The 27,227-nt window shown below is 32.2% G+C and overlaps 2 protein-coding genes across 7 annotated transcripts in view; one reads left to right on the forward strand and one right to left on the reverse strand.

Annotated features, from left to right (window-relative positions):
* Window positions 1-27,227, forward strand: part of LOC139989779 (paired box protein Pax-6) — a 150,917-nt gene that overhangs the window by 86,314 nt on the left and 37,376 nt on the right. The gene's annotated exons all lie outside the window — the stretch shown is intronic.
* On the reverse strand, window positions 16,136-19,355 carry LOC139989788 (uncharacterized). Of its 3 annotated transcripts, XM_072008410.1 has the most exons (4): window positions 19,215-19,329; window positions 18,315-18,612; window positions 18,118-18,254; window positions 16,136-16,729 (listed from the first exon to the last, which is right to left on the reverse strand). In XM_072008410.1, exons 1-4 carry the CDS (start codon window positions 19,218-19,220, stop codon window positions 16,286-16,288), a joined length of 885 nt encoding a protein of 294 aa, XP_071864511.1. In that variant the 5' UTR covers window positions 19,221-19,329; the 3' UTR covers window positions 16,136-16,285. The 3 variants fall into 3 exon arrangements, with proteins under 3 accessions (XP_071864511.1, XP_071864510.1, XP_071864509.1); XM_072008409.1 differs by having other exon boundaries at window positions 18,118-18,609; window positions 19,215-19,355; XM_072008408.1 differs by having other exon boundaries at window positions 18,118-18,612.

Below are 27,227 nucleotides of genomic sequence, written 5' to 3' on the forward strand. Positions count from 1 at the left end.
AATAAAATGGAAAACAAAGGAGCGTGCTCGCCAGGATAACGTGATGGCGGCAGCGGCCGTGGAACGCGAGGGTGGGTAACATCGTCGTGGACGGTAACCGGAGCCATGACGGGAGGTCAGTCTTCCAAGATTGACGAACACGATAAATCGAGCGCTGCTGACACCGGTTTGAATGACTCGACGCGACAACCCACTGACCTGCGAATCCAATGCATAGAGTTTCTCTGTCGACACGTTGCCGACGAGAACGCGGCCAAGAACGTGATGTGGAGAACACCTTGTAAATATGTCTGTTTTATATGCTGGAACGGAGAGACTGAAATTATTGGGAATCTTTGTCCGATGAACAATGTCTTAGTTTCATTAATACACACCATACTATTAGAATATATACCTATATTTAAACCTAAACTATTTTTCGATCTAATTGTTCGAAAATGCTCAATTTTGCTTTTAACAGTTGCGTCTGGATTATATAAGTGTCCACAAGTTAGGAAGTGAAAGAAAACAAGTGTTTTCATAAATACAAAAACGTGATTGTTAATTAACACTAAAGGTGATTGCTTCTATCCGTTTCTCGCGCGGACAGGCGTGTTAATGTACTAACAATAACATAAAATGTTACAAAATATGAAAGAATAGAGTATGCGATATTCATAGTATGACGATCAACTATTAACACGACCACCAGCTCCACCAACAAGTATAAGAGTTAGGATGTTAATGTTTAACTATCGTGAATTATACGTGTATTATGAGGAGAAAAGAAAATTTGAAGGACAAAGCATTTTGATTTATTTAATTCTCTATTAAAGTCATCAAATGTTATAACATTATTTATATCTTTAAAATGACTTACAAAATTCTCCTTCACTGCATTAAATTCAAATATGAATAAACGTATATGTCTTCGAATATTATCTGTACCTATTGATTCAGATTTCAGGCTTCATTGGATTAGATTTGAATCTTCGAATTTAAAATGAAATCTAATAAACATTTTAAGCTCCATTCCTTCAAAGTCACTGAACGTATTGTATATTCTTCACCGTTCGTATATCTTCATTAAATAGTAATATATCAATATTTATAAAAAATAACTACTGTTAACTCATAAATGTAATCAGCAAGCTGGCTAAAAGATTAATGAAAGCCATCCCTGGCCATTACAAATAATACAGAATTTTACAAAGAGCAATATAACAATAGCACAAAACGCGAGAGACAATAAACTCATAATTCGCTAACAAAAAACAATGAACACAAAGAATTAGCAACAAAGTAGACTGTGTATCTCGTCACATATAATTTCTAAGATATGAAAAGAACATTTATGCACGTGCACTAATGTGTAATCTAAATACATATTTTTTCTAACAGAATTTTTATAGCTGAATTTGAATGACTTGAAAAGGATTTTGCTTATTGTGTTTAATTAGGAATGAGAAATTTTGGGGATTTTTTAATGGAAATATGAGGATTTATTTAGGTTGCGATGAAACGATGAATATAGTTCGTTTAGTGGAAAAAAATTCATATAAATTTAATATTTACACTAATTTAACTATTTAAACTTATATGCTAATTGAAACTAATTTAGCTTAAAATTATGAATGAAGTTGTACAACAATATGAAAGTCATATTCCAAAGACACAAATGTCTTTTTGTATTGAACAAGCATTTGAACTTGAAAAATATTTATCGTTTGTATACCATATAGTGCGTTAAAAGATTAAGTCAGTTAATTAACTGTGAGAAGTTGTATCATTTTTCTTATTTGAAGGTAGACGTTGCATTATTAAATGATAGACGGTTCAATGTTACTCGTTACACTTTTATATTATTTTTAGAAAAGTATTTCATTCTGAACATACATATATATATATGTATGTATATATATATAAATATATATACGCATAATATACATATCTATATAATACAAAGTTCCAATAAAATCTAATGAAAATTGCTTATAACATCTGTAGTATAAATAGAACTTTGATGTCGTTTTGATAGGTACTCACAATCAAATATATAGGAATGGAGAACGTCACCGGTTCCATTTCGGGATAACTTTGTAAATGATAATTTTAGCGAAAATTGTGGTTCAGATGAATATTTTACGATTTAAGACCTAACATGATGCACTAACTTCAATATTTTTATCTCCGTGATTTATTTTAGAAACAATGATATGTCTCTTATGAAGAAGTTCAAGTCGAGTATAGAAAATAGATTGGAGTTTCTATTTATTTAGGAGAGATTTTAACTAAATGTTTTTGAACAAATGTTTTTTTATCGGAGTTTAATCAGAGTGTTAATTAGTTAATGATGTTAACTATAGTTATAGATATATATTGGTAAAATTTTAAACGATTCAGAAAATCTATATAGAAGTTACAAAATATTTATTATAAGTATAGGCATGTACCTATATTTCAGAATATCTAAGTCACAAAAGTATCTAAACAAATAATCTACAATATTAATAGGTATCAGTAATCATTGGGACTATTTTTAACACTTATTACATGCTTAAGATGGCTATTCTGTTACTTCTATGCCTATATAGTACTAATCTTTTTACTAAATTATAAGTTTCCAGTAAATATCTCGCAATTTCTATATACATATAACATTTTCAATTTAGTTTCAAATGTTGCTAACATAATCATAGCAGACGCATCTCGTTGTAAGGCTAATAAAATTCCAAAATGTTTTAAATAACCTACACAAGATACCCACACATAACAATTTGCTATAGTAAGTCTACGAGTACTTTTGCGAATCACTGTACCTACCGCAACAAGAAGAATAAAAAGTTGCTTGTTAACGCGTCTAACGCACAAAAACCGCATATGGACATGGACAATTTATATGACGAATAAAAAGATCAAGCGTGAACGTGCATCGTGGGCGAATGTCAATGCGCTCGCATGACGCACAGATCGAGCAAAACGCATCGTTGAGCTTTTGCGGCGAGGCATGCGCGTGGAAGCTCTGCGGTCTTCCACAAAGAGAAAAGTTAGCCTACATCCTATCTAGTTGTATTTATCTATACAGCTTATAAAAATATTCGTACATTTAATGCAGAAAAAATTTTGAAATTTCATTAGCTCTATAGATAGTAAGACACGACAGTGAATGCTACAATTATATTAATAAAATTTGAATCCAGTCCGGAAATAATACATAGAAGATACAAGATATTTATCGAAAACTTATATTTAAAAAAAGAATTAGAATACAGTAAAAGTAGTCACCTTAAGCATATATGTAATAAGTATTAAAGATGATCCCATTGAACACATACTGAAACTGATCAATGTTGCGAATGATTGCTTATTTAAATATTTTTGTGATCATCCTGAAATATACAGGTTGACAAGAAAATATGTAGGTGACCAAACTATGATAGTACCTCATTCTATTGTTCATAAGGATGAAAAAGAGAACATGTAAATATAAATCCGAAAACTCTTCTTTTCCAAAATATAGACACATTCTTCTTATATTGAAAATTCCCTAAAATAACAGTCGGACGTAATATTTCAAGTTTCAAGCACTGTTATTATTTCTTTTGTTAGAAGTAAATAATATGTTGAAACAAGTTATGTTGACATTAGAAGCAGCGTGTTTCATAGTAAATTAGTATCGTCCTCGGTTAATTGTATTAGACGAATAAGATCCAGTATCTCTAATTCTATGATGCCTCGAAACAATCAAGTACTCTTAGAAAGACATTGTCTTTGAGAAAAGTCTGCTGATAGAGACACTGAATTTCTCTGACGTTTCCGTTACCCTATCCATACAGTTTTCAGTATTCACAAGTGAATATCTGTACACTCGATATTAGAATAATCATTCTGATAGTAACATTGTCTTCACTATAAAATGTTTAAATACATACTGACTTACTGTAACATATTATTTACTTCTAACAAAAGAAACGATAACAGTGTTTGAAATTCTGACAGCTATTTTAGTGAATTTTCGATGCAAGCAAAAGGTCTGTCTATATTTCGCAAAGGAAAAATTTCCGAATCTATGTTTCCATGACCTTTTCTCATCCTCAGAAACAGTAAAATACGGTATCAAAGTTTAACCTATTCCCTTATCACCCTATATATTTATAATGAACATCTTGTAGCTTCTATGTAGATTTTTAACATCGTTAAAAATTGTTAGTGATGATAATCGAATGTCACTACAATACTAATAAGATTCCAAAATTTTCATATAAGATACATAATATGTTTATGATATACATATGTAGGTACATACTCACATACATCGAAATAACAAACATCTTTGTTTTTCTCTTGTTCTGTTTTGTAGTAGATACACCTTCTGTATATCTGTATATGTTTGTACGAATATACAGTATACAGGCGTGTATGCGAATCATTCGATCCGCGGTCTACGCTATTACGAATTCCCAACCGCATCTAGAAATCGATGGTCGAGGAAAAATTCTTTCGTTCGAACTAGTTGGAAAATACAGGCCGGAATTCGGAGATGAAATTCCGCGGTCGCTGCAAATACGTGATCTGATGCACCGACGTTTCGGCTATAGTTGGTCGGTTTGCTAGTGTATCGGTTGGTTTGAAACGGGTCTGTAGCCCAACCGATCTTCCAGTTCCGTCACTGTCAATAAGACTCCATTTTATGCACAAACTCGCAGGTTATCGCCTTCCACTAAGTAATACTAATTTTTGTGCTTTGATGGTTGTTTGGACGTGTATGACATTAGAAATATAAATGAGGCATCATTTAGAAGACGATTACTAAGAAATGACAAATAACTCTCTGTGCTTAAAAGTTTCTAAATGTAAAACAAATCGTTTGATATATTGAGCTCCACAATTTCTAAATTATACATAAGAGTTTTACGTAAGAGTTGCTTTTGCAATTTACAATTTCTCAAATGAACTCCCAAAAATCGAAATATGTATTCTTACTGAAACTTCTTATTAAGATGTATTATTTTTGTCAAAAATAAAAAATTCTTAAATTCCTCTGAAAAATCAAAAAGTTCCTTAAATTCTCCCAAAAGTCAAAAGATTCCTCACTTTGCCTGAAAAAACTTCTTTCAAAAAATCGTAAAGTTTCTAAATTTCTTTCAAAAATAGATATAGTTAAAAATTTCGATTAACCTATTGTTTACAAGTTACCAACAAATTTTCATATTTCACAGCTTACTTCGCACAACCAAAAACAATCCACGTATACGTACATACCACTGCTGCTCGAAAAAACAATTTTCCACTCGCTCCAACGATCAATCTTCCACCTTGCCTAACTCTTTCTCTCGCCGAAGACGACAATAAAGATCTATCCGTCTTCGTTCTTCCCCCTTGTGTAACTCTTTTTGACGCGGAGCCTTCTCGTCGAGCGAAGCTATGCTCAATCGAGGGAAGCGCGTGAGAGGGTGACAAAGTGTCTCAGCCGCGAACGGGATAAGAAGAAGGAGCTGTAGAGTGGGGTGCCGGGCTAGAGAAGAGATCTCTCCTTAGCCACCGTTTTCCTCGGTGAAGAGAGCAAAGGGGGGGGGGGTCCAGAGTTGACTGATCTGCCTCGTAATGCCAATCGATATACACAGGGTGTCCCGTAACATGTGGGAAATATTTCAGAGACTCAATCAGTATCTGAAAATAATGAAAAAAGTTTATATGAACACATATTCTATTTAAGCTTGTTTTCGTGATATAGGGAATTTTGTGTTCATTTTGTAGCTGAATTTTTATCTTATCTAGGATTTTCTTACAACATTTTTATTTCAACCAGTGATTACTTACTATAATATAATTTTTGGAAATATTATAGTTCAATAGTATTTATGTAATTTATGCTATTAATATATTAATATGTTAATATAATATATATGATATGATGATACATATAAATGTACATATATTACCAGTTTATATAACTTTATAAAAAATGCGGAAATGTATTGTTTAGTATAAATTATAGGATGTATTGTGTGAGAAATATTTGAGAAACTCATTCAGCATCTAAAGACTGAAAAAAGATCGTATAAATATATGTCTTATTTGATGTTATTTATGAGATATAGTCAATTTTATGTTTTAATAGCTGCACGATCACCCAAATTAATTCCACTAGATTTTTAAAATAAATATATGTTTAAAAAATATAAGGATAAAAATGAATACACATGTAAAAATCCCAAGTAATGCAGTTTTGTGCTACTAAGTTTCACTTCGGTTAAAGGTTCGGTATCACCTGAAGATCTCCCTGTTATAGGTCGTCAAATTCGTGTTTTTAGCGACTATAACGGAATATCAAGAAAAAAATATGCAATGGAATTCAAAGAACTTTAGGTCACCTTAATATCTCAGAAAATACACCTAAGGCATCAAAAAATCAAAATGCTCTATCAGTCCCATCAAATAAATTTCAATTCGAACATTTTTTTATAAAGTCAACAAATAACGAGTTATTTCAAATAGTAATACCCATATTGATTCACCCCGTATAAGTGCGTTTCTCTTTTTCTTAGACAGCCTTTTAGGCAACGTTCACACAGTTGATACGTGCAGTATAGCCAAATCCCCGTATGGGGGATGAATATAACGTGACTCGCATATGAATAATACCGAGTACGTGTTACGTGTGTATAAAGACGCGCGAGGATCCGCTCTGTAAAAGGCACTCCGGCTGTGACTTCCGTGTTTCGAGCCGTGGGCGGAGTCAGAGGGAGGAGGCAGTTTAAGGGGAGTCGTCAACAATCCCTTGGAACTCTCTTTTCCTCTTTCTTCGGTTTACTTTTTTGATTTTGTTTTATTGTTTTCTCTGCTTTTTTGCGTTTTCAGATTTGAAATTTCACGGATTTTTCGTTTTCAAATCAGTTTGCTTTTGAAATGTTCCTTTCCTTACTATTTGGTATTTTAGAGTTATTTAACTATTAAAAGAGGTTTCTAATTCTAATTTGTAAGGGTAAAATATGGACATAGGATTGTGGTAAAAACAGAGAAAAACATAACATTTCATTTGCAATATGTTTTCAGCCAATTTACGTCATGGTATTACGTGTTTTAATGTTATGGATTAAGAAAGATTTTTAAAAATTTGTTCAATATATGCTTAATATTTATTATTTCTCTTTTTTCTTCGAATATTTCGAACCGCCTGCTAACAAATTTTTTTAATCATGAAAAGTTCTTGTTTTGTTTACGATTTTTGTGGTGAACTTCTGAAAAATATTTGTTATTCTTATATATATTGAATATATATTATATATATAATATATATATAATATATATAATATATATAATATATATATATAATATTTATGTAAATTTCACATATTATTTCTCTGCTTGCTCTTTAATGAATTGATATGGATTTTGATGTTGGCTTTATTGCTATAGGTTTGGTCATTGATGTAGGTATCATGTAATAATGGCGAATGTTAGTTATTTTGGTAATGATTAACTGTTAAAAAGTTGATACAATCGGTATAGTTTTGTGTGGTTAAGAAATATAAAGTTCTATAGAAGGCTTAATACGTATTAAATGTAATATCATAAAGTACAATGTTTCATTTTGTGGAAAAATGGAGAAAATCATACTTTGTAAATTTTTTGAAAATTATTGAAGTAAGTATAAAGAAATGTAGACTCTTAAACATATCTCGAAAAAATATAAGAAAAGTTAAAAAATATAAAACATACAAAATAAAATATTGAAAGTAAAACATTTATTATGATATGTCCTCGGTAAAACTAACCTGTATATCGGTTATATTTATATTTATTATCATATTTTCATATTGAGTCGATTAAATTGTGGAATATTTTAAAATTTGTCATTAAGTATCTGTTTTCGGCAATATTCTATTAAATTCTGATCTGCAATAGCTGAATTAATTTCATATATTTACCTCGTCTTATCTATCCAAATGCAAACTTTGCTCACTTTGTTACGTTTCATTAAAAATGTATTAATAATATATTTTCATTGAAAGTATATTAATTGAAGAAAGAAGAATAGAAAAGGGAAATGAAAATGTCGGTCAGATGTTACATTTGAATTTACAAAAGCGAATCGAGAATATTAGGCCGGACGTGGAGTGAAATCATACAGAATTCCGCGCGCATAGAGATCATAATTCAATCGTCTCTGGTACGATGAACATGCTCGTCCGATTGTGTAACATTACGTAATCCCTCCGGTGATTGATCTGTGTGCTAACGACACACTGACTTATGTAACTGATAGCACGTTACATGCTACGCGGTTAGGAATCACTTTATTCTTCTATTATTTTCTACTTTACGCAATATTATTTTATCAATATTATTTTATTTAATTATGGTTAATATATAAAATAAATTTCGCTGTTCTAGAATGTTAATCGCAATATTTTATTAAAATTTCGTATTTGTGATAGGTAATATTAGTAATCTTAACATACACAAATGGATTAATAATTAACAATAAAATATAACTATATATATTCCTATTTTATGCACTTATGGTAATAACCTCTACTCAACGTATTCGAAATAGAACAATAATTAAATTATTCCTACAATATCGTATTCCTTCGTAAATCTTTGTGTAAATTTACGTGCGAACTATTATGTTTATCATTAATAATCATGAATTAAGTTAATAATCAACAATAAAAAAAAGCACGAATAAATTAATAATTAATGTATTCCTACATTATGCATTTATAGATCACTATTCAAAATATTCAAAGGAGAATCTAACTACTTTATTAAATTAACCAATTATATTAACAACCAATAGTCAATAATAATTCAATTATTCCTAACTTCTATCCTACAATTCAAAATCCTATAAAACCTTCGATACACGAAATTTTCAAGTCGCTATACTTTTAAAATATCAACAAATTCCTTGCTAATCCAACGATAAAATCACCTGAAAACAACATCGAAAATAGATCGCGATCGATCTTGTCATCCATATTCATCTTTAACAAAAACATAAAAAATTCACGCGAGAGCGTAGGAAGCCGGAGGATCGCCATTCCTTCGTTTATCCCTCCATCCTTTTCCCTATCTGCATCCATATTAATTCGGCGATATTAATCAAGCAGCGAGTTCTCGCGTACAAAGGCTTACCGATGTAAGCGCAGTAGGAAACTTATTGTTTTGGTACCCTCCGGTTCAATATCGACGTGCCCTGTGACGCAATGCGTATATGCTTACACTGGTTGCATATCACGCTCATACACACAGAGACACAGACATAGCCTTAACCTATACAAACGTGTGTTCGAGCGGGCGCAAATATTCTAAAAACTCAACAGCAAAAGCTATGTATATGTATATAGAGATATATGTATATATATGTAGATGTAGACACAGGCGGAGAAACGGAAGGATCACAAAGGCTTTTCTCGTTGCAAGCAACCAGCCAGGCGGGCAAGTAAAAGCAGGTGCCGACTTCGAAAGAGAGTCGAAAAGAGTTCGACGTAGCTGTCGACGGGGGATCTCCAATCACTGGCAGGCAGCGTCTGCCATACGTGGGAGCTACCGCTGACTTTCAGCGGGATCTACCTTCCCTTTTCTTACGCTCATTGTTTTCCCTCTGTCGCCTGCCACACGAGAACTCGGCAAGCTGTGTGATAGAAGTAAGACAATATACAGTAGTACGTACTTCATTCATATGAATCTATCATATAAAGAAATGCAGTGGCTACAAAAGTATTAGCACTTACAGCACTATCCTTGCTTCCCAGTAAAGAGCCTTCTTGTCAGGTTCTATACATTTCGTTCTCATATCATTAACTTTTGTGACATAGAAATACCACTAAAATATACGAAACTTACAGTTATTGTTGGATGTAATTGATTCAGGCGTAAGTCGTTTCTCAAATCGATGATTCGAATCTGAAAGCTTCTAGTTGCGAAGGTTAAGAATGTGCTTAGAGGATAAAATTAGTGAAATCAAGGAATTAAGTAAGTCAATGTGAGTTGTAATTCATTATACCAAACTATACGTAAACATATACGATTTAACTAAAAACAACCAAACATCTTGAAACATATGGCCAAATGTCCATGATGCATTTTTAGAACCGTTTATTTCCATAAAAGATGACCCTCATTTTCGGCTTTAGCGACCTAAAATATTTCAGAAAAGACACATTCAGAACAAAAATTGTCCAATTCGTATACTGTAATAAATCCATTATATAATTACGTATTTGTTTCGTATGAGCCAACTTCAAGACATTCAATGTTACTGTTAATTATTTTATTATAATCAAATCATACAATATACAAATAAATACTAATGATTAATTTTACAAATTCGTCATTTGTTATTCCAATGAATCAACTTACGAATTTCAACATAACACTCAGTGTTTTCAGCAACCTGTACTTTCAAATTTCAAACACAGCTTCAAACAAAAGACAAACGCCATGTTTCGGACACAGGCCATGAGACGAAGAGAAGCCAAAATTTAAAATCCTGAGAATCAGACCACTACGACCACCCGCAAACACGGAAAAGACTAAAAGCACGAAAAAAGAAAAGACGAAAGAAGGAACAGAGAGCTGAGAAAAAAGATTGGAGGTCAGGGCGGACGTTTCGACGGTGAGCGAATCTGATTCTCGTGTTTCGAGTCACGGGGGTTACTCATTCCTCGTCTGGGATTGTTTAGGGTCACGAAAGGGGGTAGCTTGGTTTCCTCGCGCCCTTACACCGCGGGTATCCTGCGTTCTCTCTGTATTCTCGGTCGTTTGTCTCGCGTCCATATTAAGAAAATAGCGGGAGGTTCCCGCAGTGCCTGTGGGAATCTGACCAAACCGATATCCTCCTCTTTCAGTGGGAACCAGGAAAAATTATTTATTTATAGTGGCTCGCGAAAGTATTTCTGCATTTATGATAGATAACTTTTATACGTATATCGTGCGTGTATTAAATACAACATTTAAAACATTTTGAATAAAGACATTTTACTATCATGGTCACATAGGTAGACCTTAAAGTCAGTACGAAAATATGTATATGTAGAAGTTATAAAATATTTACTGCGAACTTAACTTTAGTAAAATATTAGTATACAGTATAGATAGCCACCTTAAGCATATAGATAATAAGAGTTAAAGATAATCCCAATGAATACTGAGACCAGCGCGAATTAAGCCGGAGGGGGGAGTCGTCCTCTAAAAGTAATAGAGTAAGATGGGATTATTTGAGTTAGAAGAATATTTAAAATGAATATTTAAAAAATAAAAGGAAACCTATAGTATGACATTTATTATATTCTTTTATTTCTACATGAATTTAGATACACTTTCTGTCCTGATATAATTATTGTATCTATGTATCTTTCCAAACTCAAAAACAAAACAAACTCCAAATTATTAAAATTCAATTATTATGATACATTAATAAGTAAATTTATATTATTATTATGATATATGTAAAACCAAAAGCACTGAGCTTCAAATCTATACATATTAAACAAACTTGTAGAAAATTAAATTAATTGTAATTAATATATTTGTATGATGTAATTTTATATAGCGTAATGTGATGCATAATTTAATACATTCTGTTATTTTCACGCGAATGTAGTAGTTTTGTTTCCTGTCGCGATAATCATCAGTTACGCAACGGATGTTTGCGTGTTGAATTTCACAGTAGAACATTGTTGTTCACGATGCAAGGGTAGATTTATCTGATTGAATATAGTAATCGACAATGCAGCTGCATATCTTTCTCTGTTTCAGGGCTGATTTAACGAGATTAATCTTGAAAATAATTTACCCAAAACGTATAGTATTACAGTTTGCATAATCATCATGTTAGGGGATGTTTAATGTAGATAAAGATATTACAGAAACGACTCTTTCAGTTCGATTAATATGATTTTCATAAAATTACTGGATCCTTAGCAAAGGCTTAATATGTATGTATATACATATTTATATTCTAAGAACAAAATTGAAAAATTTTAATATTGCAACTTAAAATGTTTCATAAAATGTTTGAAAAATAAGAAAATTTATTTAATTCATCTCATAAATTTAGTAATTATGTGTGGGATGTGTGTAAGTAGGTACATATTAAAATTTAATAATTGAAGTATTAGAAGTGTAATTGTTAGACTTTCCAAGTAAAATGGATAAGTTTACTTACGTTAGAAATATTTTATGAAGATAAATATTAAAAATACAATACATGTAAATACGGTACATAATTGTGCCCATTTATTAACAATCTGTCTGTAAATATGTACAATATAGTATACATATATAGGTATGTATATACATACGTATTATCCGATAAAAAATAGCAAGAATAATGAAAAAGATTAAGATGATGAAAATAATTATAATATTAGTAAGTATTATATTGAATATTAAAGTCTAATATTAAAATTGAATATTAAAATTCTATACTCTTTTAATAATTTTATATAATACAATAATTCTATTTTATTATCAACTCGTTAAATGTCTAAAAATTCTTAAATTACAAAAGTCAAACTGGCGAAGGCTCAAAAACACAATGCTATAATAGATTCGCTTGAAATATAAACAAATCACAGACAAAGGACAAATTTCATCATGCGCACGATGTGACTCTGACCTCAGGCTTAATTTACAACACGGAGGTAATCTCGCGCGGAAGACCAGTTATTTAAAATCTCCTCTCCCGCAATTATTCTCCACACAATAAGCGGCAGCCCTAAATGCGCAACACTTTCGCTCTCACTTTGTGTGTTTTCTCTTTCTCTTCCTCTTTTTCCTTTTCCATCTTTTTTTTTCTGTTAAAAATAACACCTCCAGATGAAAACGAGGAGACAGAAAGAGAGAGAGAAAAAGAGGGAGAGACGGAGAGGAAGAGAAAGACCGTCGCGACATAGAAGGGGAGTGAAAAGTGGCGGAGGTTACTTCCGGAAAAATTAATATCTCGTGGGAAGGACGGTGCACCGGCTGTTAGCTCAAGTGCAGACCTGGCAGGAGTAGAGGGAACCAGACGGGAAACTTTGTTTTCCAAAGCAACTTCTAGCGATGGCCTTAAATATGTCGCAGTGTGCAGAATGGAACATTCACCGAATAGATTCAATCCCTCTATAAATAGCTTGAAAACAAGAAGCGGTACTTTTTCAAGTATATTCGAACTCTCTATAAATACTTTGAGAGATAAAATAGATACTTGCAAATAGAGTGGAATACTGCTGAAATAGATTTGAAAATTTACGTGCATCTTATCAGAAATTCTCTATCCGCTTAAAATTATTTTTTTCGGCTATCATTCTTAGATATGTAGTTACAGGTGCAAACGTTGAAACAGAATTTATAGCAATCCCGTTAAATTTATTAAAACCAATCAATTTCGTGATTCTCATAATTCGATTGCTACTGGGAAAGAATTCGATGCATTCGAACATTGAAATACACTTTAACATTTGGAAATTTGAAAATCCCAAAATTCGGAAATTAAAAACTTTGGTTGAAACTTTGACAGTTCGTGAGTTTAAAATCTCGAGAGCTCGAAAATTTGAACATTTCAACATCCTACAATTCCGAAATGTCGATACCTAAAATTCTAAAATTTGAAGATTTCAAAATTCCAAAATTCCCAGATATGAAAACTTGACAATTTGTTAAAATATCGATTTAATCTTAAACAAATTCTCAAAACTTACAAATATGCAGATACTCGAACAAAATAGTATGTTTCTTAGGAATATATGTAGATAACTAATACCTATAGTAATTCGAACTCTATAAAGGGATCCTTTGCTATTAGTACACATTAAACTTGATCCCATCACTAACAACTATTCGCCTCCCTTTTGTGGTTTTGCTCTTTGTTCTCAGGGATAACCCTGAGAATAGATATTTTTCGAGGAGCGTCGAGTTTAGGAGTATCCCAAAGAAACTCTGGCTCACGGAATTCACGAGCTTTCAAACGACCGCACAACTCTCTCTTTCTCTCTCTCTCTCTCTCTTTCTCTCTCTCTCTCTTTCTCTCTCTCTCTCTCTCTCTCATCGACTGGGGTTGGTTTGGTCTTTAAGATCAGTTTAATTGGTCTTGACCGCTTGACCGGAGTAATTGGCCGATCCGAAATTCGGTTTCGAAACTAGCTGCTGGCTGAATCTTGAGGCCATTTAAAGGCGTCCTCAAAATCTCTTTGTTCTCAACGAAACGAGAAGCCGTATTTAATGTTGTAAAAGTTCGAGGAATTGGAGTTCGGTTCGATTGTTTCAATGTGGATTGTTAAAGATAAGTTTGACGATAGTCTTATGATTTTTAATGCGCATGGATAATTAATTGGTAATTAATATGTAGTATCAATTACTTAACACATCTATATTTCCCGATATGGGAAATATAATAATATAATATTGCATACTGTTCAAACATATGTATTCGTATTACAGAAATGTTTATACACTGAAACCTTGTTATTTTGGTGATCAAATATTCTTATGATAGAAGCTTATGTGATACATCACTTAAGCATCAGAAATTGTGCGTAGTTTGTCTTTCTTCTGTTTGCATAGAACATTGTATTATATTGTCTGAAAAATATACATTTTCTATCTTTTTTTTACGATTTAACTACATAATTTCTTCTAAACGAGTAACCTAAGTACCATCTCGTCAAAATAATATTCAACAAATGTTACCAATCCAATAAATCAAAATTAACACTTATCGATAATTAAATCATTACTAATTTGTGAAAATAACTTTTATAGAAAATACTATCAATATACATCAATAAACAAACCATTGCCAATCAATTTAAAGAAAAAGCACAAATCGTTTCTAATTCTTAACAAATGTTATCGGTCTAAAACTAAACTAAAAAGCAATATATACATATCTAGTTATTGTTATCCAAACAACGGAAAACCGACTTTCTCCTCCCTTTTTTCCATTTTACCGCGGCCAGGAAGTAGGAGAAGGGAAGAAAGAAGAGAACTGGCCGCGGTGGTTGCGGGATATGATGAAAAGCATGGAATGGCGAGGAGAAGGGTGAGGGAGGGGGAACATTTTGGTGGGTTGGAACGTGGTTGTAGAATTTCAGGAGGATCCTGACGAGGGATTGGCTGTGTCGGAGTGAACTTATGAAACGGCCAACCCCGGTAGAGTCGAGCGAGATATTAAATTTCTGGAATTTTGCGGTTAGGCGCGTCTACATGCCGACGGGTCTGCCACCAACACATCCGCGTTTCTATGCTCGTGTCCACGTGCCGTGGCTAAGAAAATTCTTTCACGGGATTTCTCCCATTACCATCTCGATACCTCCTGTCTCCGCATAGTTATTCAATATGCTTGTGTTGGTACGTAATATGGCTCTAATAAAGGCGGTTCGTTTGATTTCTGACTTTCATTGTTGCTAGCTAGATAAGATTCGCAGCATAGTTAACTCTAAATGATTGATGTTTTGCTTGATTATATAAAAAAAACCTATTTGTTATGGTTGATTGTAGAACCTGAAATTGAAGAAATTAACTATCAACTACTATGTGCTTATAGTATTTAAGAATGACGTTAATGTTAAGTCTGAATCATCGAGGAAATCTTTTCAAATTTCTTTCTTTGCTCGACTACTTTACTCTGCGATTTGATATCTTCTCATCTTAATTTATTAATTTCTCCTCTTTAATATTTGTCAAAGACATCAATCTTTCTTTCAAATACACGATACCAATAGTCGACCTACACAAAGATCCAATATTCAATAGTTACAAATTCATACTTTTATGAATATAACTAAAGAAATGTATCCAATTTAAACAGAGATTTGTTTCTCAAAGTGCCTTATATGTGAATTGTTGCATCTTTAAATTTCCTATATTGAAGCATAATCATCCGTAGTCTAGAAATGAATCGTTTAAAATGCACATTGATCAACTCCGAAAGCAGAAAAAAACGATGATGTTGCAAATACTAATCTTTAAATTTAGAATTTACTATTATTTATATCGCTATTTTTGCAATAAATGAACTTATGAACGTCATTTGTTCCTTGAGAATTAAATATAAAATATGTAATGATATTGAGGAATTGACAAAAAGCAGAGTCGATCAGTTTGGTTCCTGTGAGATTCAAATAACAATTACTCATTGCTCGTTAACGTCGTCTTTATTGTTTTCGTAAGTAAACGTAATATTACGTATATACGTAACATTTACAATTTTCTTAAAACTACTTTCAAATTAGGCGCTCATGGTCCTCGTCAACTTATAAATTTACAATTATGCATAAATCCAATAAATTCACAAGTAAGTCCTCTAATTGATCTACGGTAAGGTTAAAAAGTATCTAGAGTCGCTTGGTCCAGTGTAAGTAGCATAAGATCCACTGCCCAATGGAAGTACTCCAGCGGGATTATCGTATTGATACTGTACTTGTGTAGCAACCGGTTGAATTTCTAATTTTTGCGGTTTCGATTCGGCTGGTGTTGCGATTGGTGCAACTGGAGCAACAGACACTTGCAGTCCAGCTGGCACGATTTGCAATTTTTGGAGAGGAGCGTAGGCGTAGATGGGTCCACGGAGAGGTTCCACATTTTCAGCACGAATTTTAGCGAAGTACTTCATGGCTTCGATGTTCTGGCGGCTGACGTAGCGGACTCGTTGAAGACGGCCATCGGGTAGAGCTACGTAGTACTCGCCAGATTGCTGCGGCTGTTGTTCATCTACTTCTTCGTCATCAAGCTCGTTCACGGAGTTGACGGGCTCGGACTGATAAAACAGAAAAATAGGAATAGAATTAGATTTATATAGGATACAACCGAAAAAGAGATGATTCTGCGTGTAAAAGTAATGAATCAAAATATGATATTTTCCAATAAACGAACAAATAACCTTCTTCCAAAAATCATATGCGGAATTTAAAAATAATCCAGCCTAAAAATATTATTAAGAATTTGAAAACTAAATGACTTCCTAATTTAAAGATATTATTAAAAATCTGTGAATTAATAAATTTCAAATCTAAAAATCCTAAGAATAAGATTCCTATTATTTCTATTTAAAAAAATTCTTCTAAAAGTTCTAAGAATTTTTCTTATAGCCAAAAAGAACTCTGCAACAATACCAATTTCATATATATTCTTGTTGCACTCGCTAAAACGAGCAAAGTAAAGAAGGCTCACCAAAGAGAACGGAAGAGACGCTTAAATTTCATCGACGTTGAAACATCGTGTTACGTATTATCAGACTTGTTATCGTCTTATTTGGTACAACGAAGAAGAAGAAAAGAAGATTGGGAGAGTGCAGGCCCGTTTGGCACAAGGCTACACGAGAAACACAACGCGAGGTTTCCACGGAATTTTAAATCGCGTCAGGGAATCGTTCGCTCCTGTCTTTCCCTTGGTTCCTTTCTGTCTCGTTCTCCTTTTTCGGCCGTCCTAACAACATTAGTATTCTACTCATCGTTTACTTTCGATCGCTGTGCAGGCACGCGTGTGCCCCTACCAAATTCAAAGGCGGCGTGATACAATCCGTGATGCAGTGATCCGTGATTTCAGTTCCTCCGATCATTCTCGTTATCATCCTTTCGATTGAACGTTTTCGAAAATTCCGGCGATAACTTAATTGTCTCCTTCTAGATCGATTCATTGCTGTGTTTGAGATGTTTTATGTGGATTGACGAACTGATTCGACATTTTCGAAACCAATTTTCTTTTAAAACTATGACTATGATTTGTAATAATACTAATTTCGAATGTAATTTTCTTACTAAAAATTAACAAAATATGGCTTAGGTTGTTGTGTTTGAAAAGTTCAATAGTTTCGAATATTTTAAAAGTAATTGTTATAATATAATTATTAGACTGTTTATAGAAATTCACATTTTTATTAACACGATTTGAAAAATGAAATCTAAATAGAGATTTGTTTCATTTACTGAATATTGCAATGTGTGTTTTGCGTTATATATTAGATACTTATATGTATACAGAACATATGTTGATCTTAGACAATTATTTGTGGCAATGCAACATAGAAAATCCTAATATTCGTCACTAATCCTAGTATTAAATACGAAATAAAGTGAAATTCTCTTATCTGAAACTTACTGACACCAAACTTAAATATCAAAAAAATCTAAATTAAAATTCACTTACCTCAGACTCAGTGACACTAGCAACCGTATCTACTTCAGTAGTATCTGGCACTTCCGTAGTAGTAGTTTCCTGTGGTGGTCCATACTGTTGTTGAGGAACCGCAGGTGGCCCATATTGTGATTGAGGAACACTAGGAGCTCCATATTGTTGCTGAGGAGTAGCAGGTGCTCCGTATTGCTGCTGCGGTGCACTAGGGCCTCCATATTGCTGTTGAGGAGCACTGGGTGCTCTGTACAGTTGCTGAGGAGCAGCAGGTGCGCCATATTGCTGTTGAGGTGCGCTAGGTGCTCCGTATTGTCTCTGAGGTTCTCTTGGGGGAAGATTGAAGGCTGGTCCAGGTGATCTCCATCCAGAAGGTGCATAAGGTGCACTAGCAACAGTGGTGGTTTCTTCCTGCTGTCTGGCGAAGTAGAATTGCCTTTGTTGTTGAGGACGGTATCTTGGTGGTTCTGCCATCACCATGGCGATCAGAAGAACGAAAGCGACGAAGAGCTGCTTTTAAGAGTGAAATATTAAATCAATAGTATCCTTCCAATCGAAATCTACTATCTTTGTTCATTTTACTTGCCGCCCAATATTGTTCTAAAAGAAACAACTTTTTTGGTTTAAAAATATGGCTCTTACAAACAGAAATTTAAATAACCACTTTTGAAATGTCCACTAAAAAGCAAAACTACGTATCTAATTCCACAATCGAATAAATTTTTGTGGCAGAAAATTGATTATTGAATTTCAAAATTGCTTGTTCTGAGTTTTTCTAAGAGTCTATAATTATTTTTTGTTAGTAGACAGTAGTAGTACATATCTACAATCGATCATAAAAATATCAAATTAGTGCTATTAAAAAATTTCTCTTTATTCCAATTACATATCTTTAAAAACTAAATTTTAACAAACTTTAAATATATTAAATTAAAATTAGTGTTACAAACGCTTCTCCGATACTTAAGAACAACTTGCTGTTGCATAATTGAACGTATATGTAATATATGTATTATTTCGGAAACTGTTCAAGTAAAATTTGAAATTTTTGATGTTTGTAATAAAGTAATTACGAATTTGTTCTTTGAAGATAACACGCTAATTGTAAGAAGTACCTTCATTGTGGTGCTAGTAAGTTACTCGGTTGAACTGTCGAGTTGACTGATTTCCAAAGTCGACGAGCTGGATTATATACACTGAGTCTCGTATGCGCACTGCATGTTTAAAAAGAATTATACCAGTTTGCCATCAAGTGACATTGACCTCCTAAAACACTGATGAATCCTCCATCATTGTTGGCTCACCATCCGGTCGCGTCTTACCTTCGCTTATTTCGGCGTTTCAAGACACGTACTGAATGAACACCACATTTCGTTTATTCGAACTTTGTTACCTTCTTTCTCGAATTAGATTTACTTCTTGTTCATCTTAGTTTCTATCATAGTAAGCAGTGGAGATATAATAAGAAGATTTAGAGTAATTTCAATCGTTGACTATTTTCTTAACCTTTACGCTATTTTATACATTCAATTATCTTATTACTAGATTACTATACTACAGATTTTTGACATTTATTGGAAATTTAAAGCTGCAAAAATGCATAGAATGTACACAATACAAAAAATGTATATAAAAAATAAGTATAGGTATATATGTATATAAGAATATAAATATATAAAATACATAAAATATCTAAAATACAGTACTTGTTATACCGCTTAATAAGTGAAACAAACATCTGTCTATGTATATATATGTATATATAGATATATATAACATTTAATAACACGCAACAGTTCTAATCCAAAAACGACCTTCGGCAGCTATCAAATTTCTAATCGTACTTCGAGACAATTCTCTATAAATAAAAAAAATCTCTTAAATATTCGCCTGTACGTACAGTCAAATTAATAATATACAACAGCAGAATAACATTCAAAAGTAAAATTTATTAGACGTATCGGTATCAAAACGGTCTTTATCACGATATTTTTAATCCGAATCGAGAAATCCCAAACATATGCTAATCATCACAAATTTCTAAGTCTCATTCTTATTCTACGAGTCGTCATCTGAATCAGCAAGAATTTATCATTCATTGTCCATGGCCGATTCTTGTTCATCGACAAAAGAACATCGATTACATCGAATCACAGATCGTACATAGAAACCTGAAGTAAACTGATAAAATTACGCATTGCAAGTACTAAATTATTGTTAATTCGTAATTAGTAAATAGAGCTTACTATAAATCATACGTACTTGTGCTTTGTTCCTATTTTTTAGCTACTCTCTCTTTCGTAACTTACGGCCGCTTTCTGCGTGTATGTGCGAGTGAAGTATACAATTTTATAGTACCTATACAATATACGACAGAATCAAGAAAATATTTTATATTTGCATTAGAATATTTTTATTACGATATCTTATATTTAAGGGACATATATAAATATTTATAAATGTCTCCTGTATATAGAATTTACAAGATACATATTTAGTACAAATATTCCGATCACGATTTATTTAAACAGTCAATTATCCATTACTTATACTAATAAATTTTGATATTCAATAAGACCATATTTACAACTTACTATATACGAGTACCGAGGTACTTAGGTGGCTAATTTCTTCCTAAATTTTCAATTTACTATTTTTTACTAAATATATGTTTACGATAAATGTCTTGTAATTTCCATATGTACCTACGTATATGCATATTTCCAAGTTGGTTTCAAATTTTATCAATATGTGTTAATGAAATATTAAAATGTTTCATAAGCCTCATATACTATGAACATACAAATTTTCCACGTTAAGGATTCAAATAATAGTTAACGTAAGTTGAGAAATGTATTTTTATAATTGTTAAAGTAACAGTGCGTGTTCGCCATTGGCTAATAAGATAACGCGACGTTCAATAAATTAAAAAGAAAACTTTCGTGAGCACTATATGCGTAATATGTACGCAATGTTCACAGAAAGTATTTGCACACTATTGCGTTTATTATAGCATTTATACACTAACTGATTAGATCCCAATAAATTAAATTTCATGTCATTTAGTAAGTACCTACTTTCGTATGACTACGAAAAATTGATACTATGGAAATGAAACGCATCTGCTAGAAAAACGCTCCATTGAAAAATAAGCGTAGGTACATATATATGGATATGTATGTATGTACAAATATTTTTTGCAATCACTATATATAATAAATCTAATATACAATTCCTGTGTATCGTGAATCGACATCGATTATGTGACGATTACATCGATTTAATATTAAAGCAGGCGAGGAATCGATGACGGCACACTCCAGGCGTCATTTTAATTGATTCTCCGCACGCAGGACGCGTGACTATGATTTTCGCGCTAATAAATTCAGCGGTGAACTCGATCCTCGAGCAGCATCAGAGAAAAGAAGGATGAAGAAAACGTGCACGGCGATATCAGGGTCGAGCGTGCGTTCATCCTTTAGAATTTATAATGGCAGATACAATTCTGTCAGCGAGTGATTCATGCGACAGTTCGCAAAAGAATCTCGTGGTTGACACCAGACGCCGTTAAATTTTATCCGCAAGTTTCGAATACGACCAAATTCCTAATCGAATTTTTTAAAACAAAGGTCGAATTATTACGCAATCAACGAAAATAGAATTTTATCAGATTTTCAGTATTTTTTGTTCTGTATACGTTTTATCTATGGTTAAATTTAATTTTGGTTGCCTATATATTTATGAGTTTTACAATTGTAAGTAGATACACTACGGAATTTGTAATCGAATTTTTGAAAATGATGGTCGAATTTTTACGTAATGAATGGAAACAAAATTTTATCGATTTATTGTTTTCTTCCTTTCCATCTTGTGATTTATGTAAGTATGTTATATCTAGGTTAGGTTTGTTAAATTTAATTAATTAGTTATCTACAAATGTTTATTTCCTCACTTTTTGTTTTGATCTTCTACTTGTAATTGATATTATTTTTTAATTTCTCATAAATTAATTTTGCCTATTTGAATTCTAATATATTTTGAAACAATGAATTGAAAATAACGACAAGAGGCAGCTAAACATAAGTCGTCTCTTCCTATCAGATATAACAAACAAGTAAATTATATAATGTATAAACGTGTGTACGTGTATAAACGATATTTACTTATTATAATATTATAATATAATATAATATTATTATAATATTTTATAAATTAAATAAATTTCTATTTAGATTCCATTTCCTTAATTTCATTCATAAAGATATAAAATTCTATAAACATCGGCAGTCTAATTATTATTTTACATATAAAAACTTCGGTATTATATTTTGTGTATAATATCAGTGCAAAAATATATAAAATATTCAAAGTAAAATGCTTATTATAGTATTTAGTAGCTGAAGTAAATTCCCATTTAAATTCCATTTCTTTAGTTTCACTCATAAAAATATATTACAAAATTGCATAAATATCCGCCATCTACCAATAACACCTACCCTAACCTTACTTTTGTACCGTCATGAGAATTCGCGTATCATCTGATGATTTAAGCCTTTACAAACAAACATATTTTCGTATTTGCCGTAAGTAAGCTGAGTCACCTATGTTAACGCCTAGCTCTTTTGCTGCTCCAGGCCTTCAAAATATCAGGAAAATTTCTAGGATATTTATTAATGCCTTTATCAAACGTTTCTTAAGTAAAATGTTAATAAAAATTCTTCCAAAAAATTCACGAATGTAATTTCGCCCGGAGTGTAAACGACCCAAGTTGCCTATGGAGGGTTAACATAAAATCATCAGAAAGTACGAATCGGTAACCGTGACTCGCGGAATGTGGCAATGTCGAAGGGCGATCTCATAAGAGAGAAAAGGGAGAGTCTGGCAGCGAACAGAGATGAATATAGAAGAGAAGGAAAGGATAGCAAGTAGGGGCAAGCGGAGGGGTGGTCTGGCTAAAGCAAATTATTCACACTCAAATGACTCCATTTCAATATCGGACCGAGGCTCAGGGACAAAAGAAGGGCGAGATGCCTGTCTCCCTTCTGCTTTCGCTTTGCCAGTGCCCGATACCTTTGCCTGCAGCCTGCAGGCTTAACTCTCCTTTTTTTTTTATCCCTCTCGCTCTCTCTTTTGCTGTTTTTTTCGTGCCTCCATCTTTGTCTTCAGTTCTAAACCTCTTCTTTGCGTTCATTTTTCTGTACGCTATTCCACTACAGCTCTGTGTGTGAACGTGTCTATACATCGAGCATATAATAGGGAGAAAGTAAGAGACGAGAAAACTGCTCGAATCCACGTTAAATGCAAGATAAATCGCCTTGATGAGATATCCTTGACCTTTTATAAGGTGGAGTAGCGGTAGAGGTAGATTAGGATTGATAAAATTGATAGAATGGTTAGTGGTGGAGATGCATTGTGAAACAATGAGTAGATTGCGGAGTTTTGTGCGTTTATGGGAAATTTCAAGATGCAAAAATACAAAAATTCACATAAAAAGCAGTTTAGAAATGGAATATACAAAATACCCAAAATAAAGTACTCTCTATAATATTTGATAGGTAGAATAATATCCTATATAAATTTCATATTACTAATTGTATTGATAAAAATATGAATTTATGTAAATTTTTATATCTATATGTAAATTTCGCAAGCTCGCGATCGCAAAATGATGAGTGTGAATTATAATGTTCACGAAACATTACGTCGAAGAAAGTTGAACGCGCTATTAAAAACACAATCAAAACTCCAAGGAATACAGGTACATTATAATTACGGTAAAAGTCCAAAATCTAAAATTTTATGTACGTACCTATATGTATGATGGTAAACTTTCTGAATCATTAAAATATTACACTTGTACACTTTAATAACATTTGTGTTATATCTACGTATCCCTTGTCTAAATTATAGTCTGCAATCTTTCTAACATAGTTTGTGTCATATAAAGAGCACAAGGGAAAAATATGATGTCAGATTTTTATAAAGAACCAATTTCTAAATTTACCGCGGTGTAAATCAGTTAGTTTTAAAATTAAATATACATATGTTGAGTATTTTAAAAATATTAATTGTGTGTAAGTATGTATTCGTGTATCCCTTTCAACTACGTCATATTAAAAGTGACATCAAATTCAAAAAGTTAATAAAAATTAATTTATCATTCTGTTTCTGTGCAATTTCCGAACTTCCTTTTTCTTTTATAAAAAAATTTTAAACCGCTCCATGTAATGATCAGAGACAGATCCACAAATAACTTTTTCAGAACCTATACACTTTCCATGACATTCAAATTGAACAAATTGCTTGAATATGATGAAATGGGAATATTTTTCAGTAAAATCTGTGATGCAATGAAGTAATAAATTAATTTGTATAGACATGAACATCTACGTATTAAATAATAATTTGGGTAGCCAAAGACAATTTGTTTTTTTGATTTAGCGTCGTAGATAAAAGAATGCAATTTTTATACATGCTTCTACTCCGATGGCCAATGAACTATTCTTACATGTTTTCAGTATTTAGAAGTTTAAAAAACACGTGTTTCATTTATCGAATTCTCAATGTGTTCTATCCTATCCGAAGATATGTAATGGCTCATAAAGTATTCGTACATTTCATATAATTGCCGATGTCTTTTATTTTGAATACTTTAACACATATTATGTGCTTAAGATTTACAGTGGCTATTCATACAGTACATACTAATTTTTTAGTAAATATAAGTTGGCAGTGAATATTTTATAACTTCTATATATATTTTTAAAATGAACTCAAATTTTGCCAATATAACCATGGCAGTCGTGTCTCATTATAGTGTTAATGTTTTGTATAATACCCAAAATATACATATAAAAATATTCTATGGTAGACGTACGAATACTTTTATCAGTCACTGTACATACTACACAGTATAAACGTGAACAGTAACAGTGAACAGTGAAACAGTAACGCGTGAATCCTCCAGTTACGATTACGAAAGGGGTTGAAAAGTAGTATAGGGGTCAAAAAAGCGATAGCCGAAAGCGACAAAGCTGAGTGTAAAGAAGAAAAGAAAAAAAGAAAAGAAAGCCAAGAGAAGAGAGTTCGTCCAGGGCCAAGCCACGTAATCGAATATATTTAAGCGCGGGAGGGACGTTTGTGCGGATTCTCGGCTTACAGGAACCCCATACCGAGGCAACGTCTGCGAGTAAACTGGATTAATCGTCTATGAAGGGAGACTGTAACCCCCGCCGCATTCGTTTGCAATCAGATCCCCATAGGGAATTCGAAACAACGCGTCTATGTTGCGCTCGAGCTTTGTTTTCGTTTGTTACTGTTATATAAGGGATAAAAATATACAGAGATACTTCGCGTTCGAAGTTAGGTTCAAATTTGGTGAGATTTAAATTGATAACTGTAAGGCGATAGCGAAGAGAAGGGAACTATATTATTTTCTAAAGATATTTTGACACTTAGTTATCTTAAATAACGTGTAATCTAATTTTTAAATTAGAAATGTATCGAATTGTAACGATTGATCTTTATAATCATAATATGTAAATATGAAGGCTACAAAGGAATAATATCTATAACAAGTCACATTTTTATATAGGTTTAATTTCTAAACCATACATTATCAAACTATGTTTCTTATTTAATTTTGAACCCATATATGCACATATTAGACATTTTAACATATCGACATAAATTCGAATGAAATACAGTATTTTACAATATTCTAACGCAAATCAATTTCATCAAAATTAAATACAGGGTATTCCATTTTAATCTATAAATGCAATTATCTCTCCGAAATGTTCGTCATTTGAAAAATGTTACAAATAGATGTTGTTCTGTTTCGAGGAGAAAGTAATATAACGTAATTAGATTTTTTGTAGGTAGATACGTGAAGGACATATGAAGGTCAATGTTATTTTTTTAAATAATATTATAAATAATCATATAATAAATTTTACAAAATAAAAATTAAAATGTTTATTATAAAGTCACGATTTTTCGAGATATGTAGGTAAATATCTTTTATGAAGAATCCTGAGATGAATCGATCGATACATTAAAAATTGTACAATTGAATTTAAAAGAATAATGTTGACTTTCATATATGTTTGATACATTCACTTCCAAAAAAGCTAAACATCTCCATTAAGCAGTTACAAACATTATGGCTCCTCGAAACAGAATAAATTCCGTTTATAACGCTTTGGCTTCAAATAACTAAAAATTTAAGGAGATTTATGGAGTAACCTGCGACACCCTGCATTACAGATGCCCATGAAAGTATTCGAACATTTATGGAGACTTTTCACGAATATACAGAATATCCCAAAATAAGTGGGAAATATTTGGCAGGTGGTTTCGGTACATCGAAAGAATAAAAAAAATTTCATATAGACATATGTTCTCTTTGATTTTATTTTCGAATTATAGAGAATTGTACACCAAGTCACCAGCAACAATTTAGATTATATATGAAACAGGAATAACGAGGAATAATTTAACGAGAATAATAAATGATAATTTAATCTAAATTTTATATAATTTATTTCTCCTAAGTAATAAATTAACAGACAAATCTCTACTGTTTATATACGATGATACTCTACCATATCTTAGCCGAATTTCTAGACAATTTCGTCACTGGTAAGACGTCTACAAGCTTACAATTCAGATGCGGGAAGGTCATTTCGAACGTATCTTATGAAAGTAAGCAGATACAGTTTGTCGAAAATGAAATACGGCATAACTAGGGAACAATATCAAATAGGATATATGTTTATACGAAGTTTCTTTATTGTTTAGATGCGTTGAAGTCATCCATAAAATATTTCCCATATATTCTGAAATATCCTGTATTATATTTTATTATACGAAATATTTAAAAATTTAGTATAAGTATGTGTATATGTACATATTATATTTCGCAGAAGTCACAAAAGTATTTAAACAGCCAATTAACTATCCGTTGTATTAATAAGCATAAATATTCAATAAGGCCATTTTTAACACTTATTACATAATTAACACTTATTATAAAAACAAGCACATGCTTAATATAATTCAAACTGTATAATAATTTTTTATTAAATATACATTTACAGTATTTATAATTTCTATATTCATTTTCT

The sequence above is a fragment of the Bombus fervidus genome, chromosome 8, assembly GCF_041682495.2.
Source record: "Bombus fervidus isolate BK054 chromosome 8, iyBomFerv1, whole genome shotgun sequence".
Taxonomy (NCBI): Eukaryota; Metazoa; Arthropoda; class Insecta; order Hymenoptera; family Apidae; genus Bombus; species Bombus fervidus.

Coding starts and splice junctions, on each gene's coding strand:
- LOC139989788 (XM_072008408.1), bottom strand. Junction 16,730..18,117: donor CTAGTGTCACTGAGTCTGAG/GTAAGTGAATTT, acceptor CTGTTTTATCAG/TCCGAGCCCGTCAACTCCGT.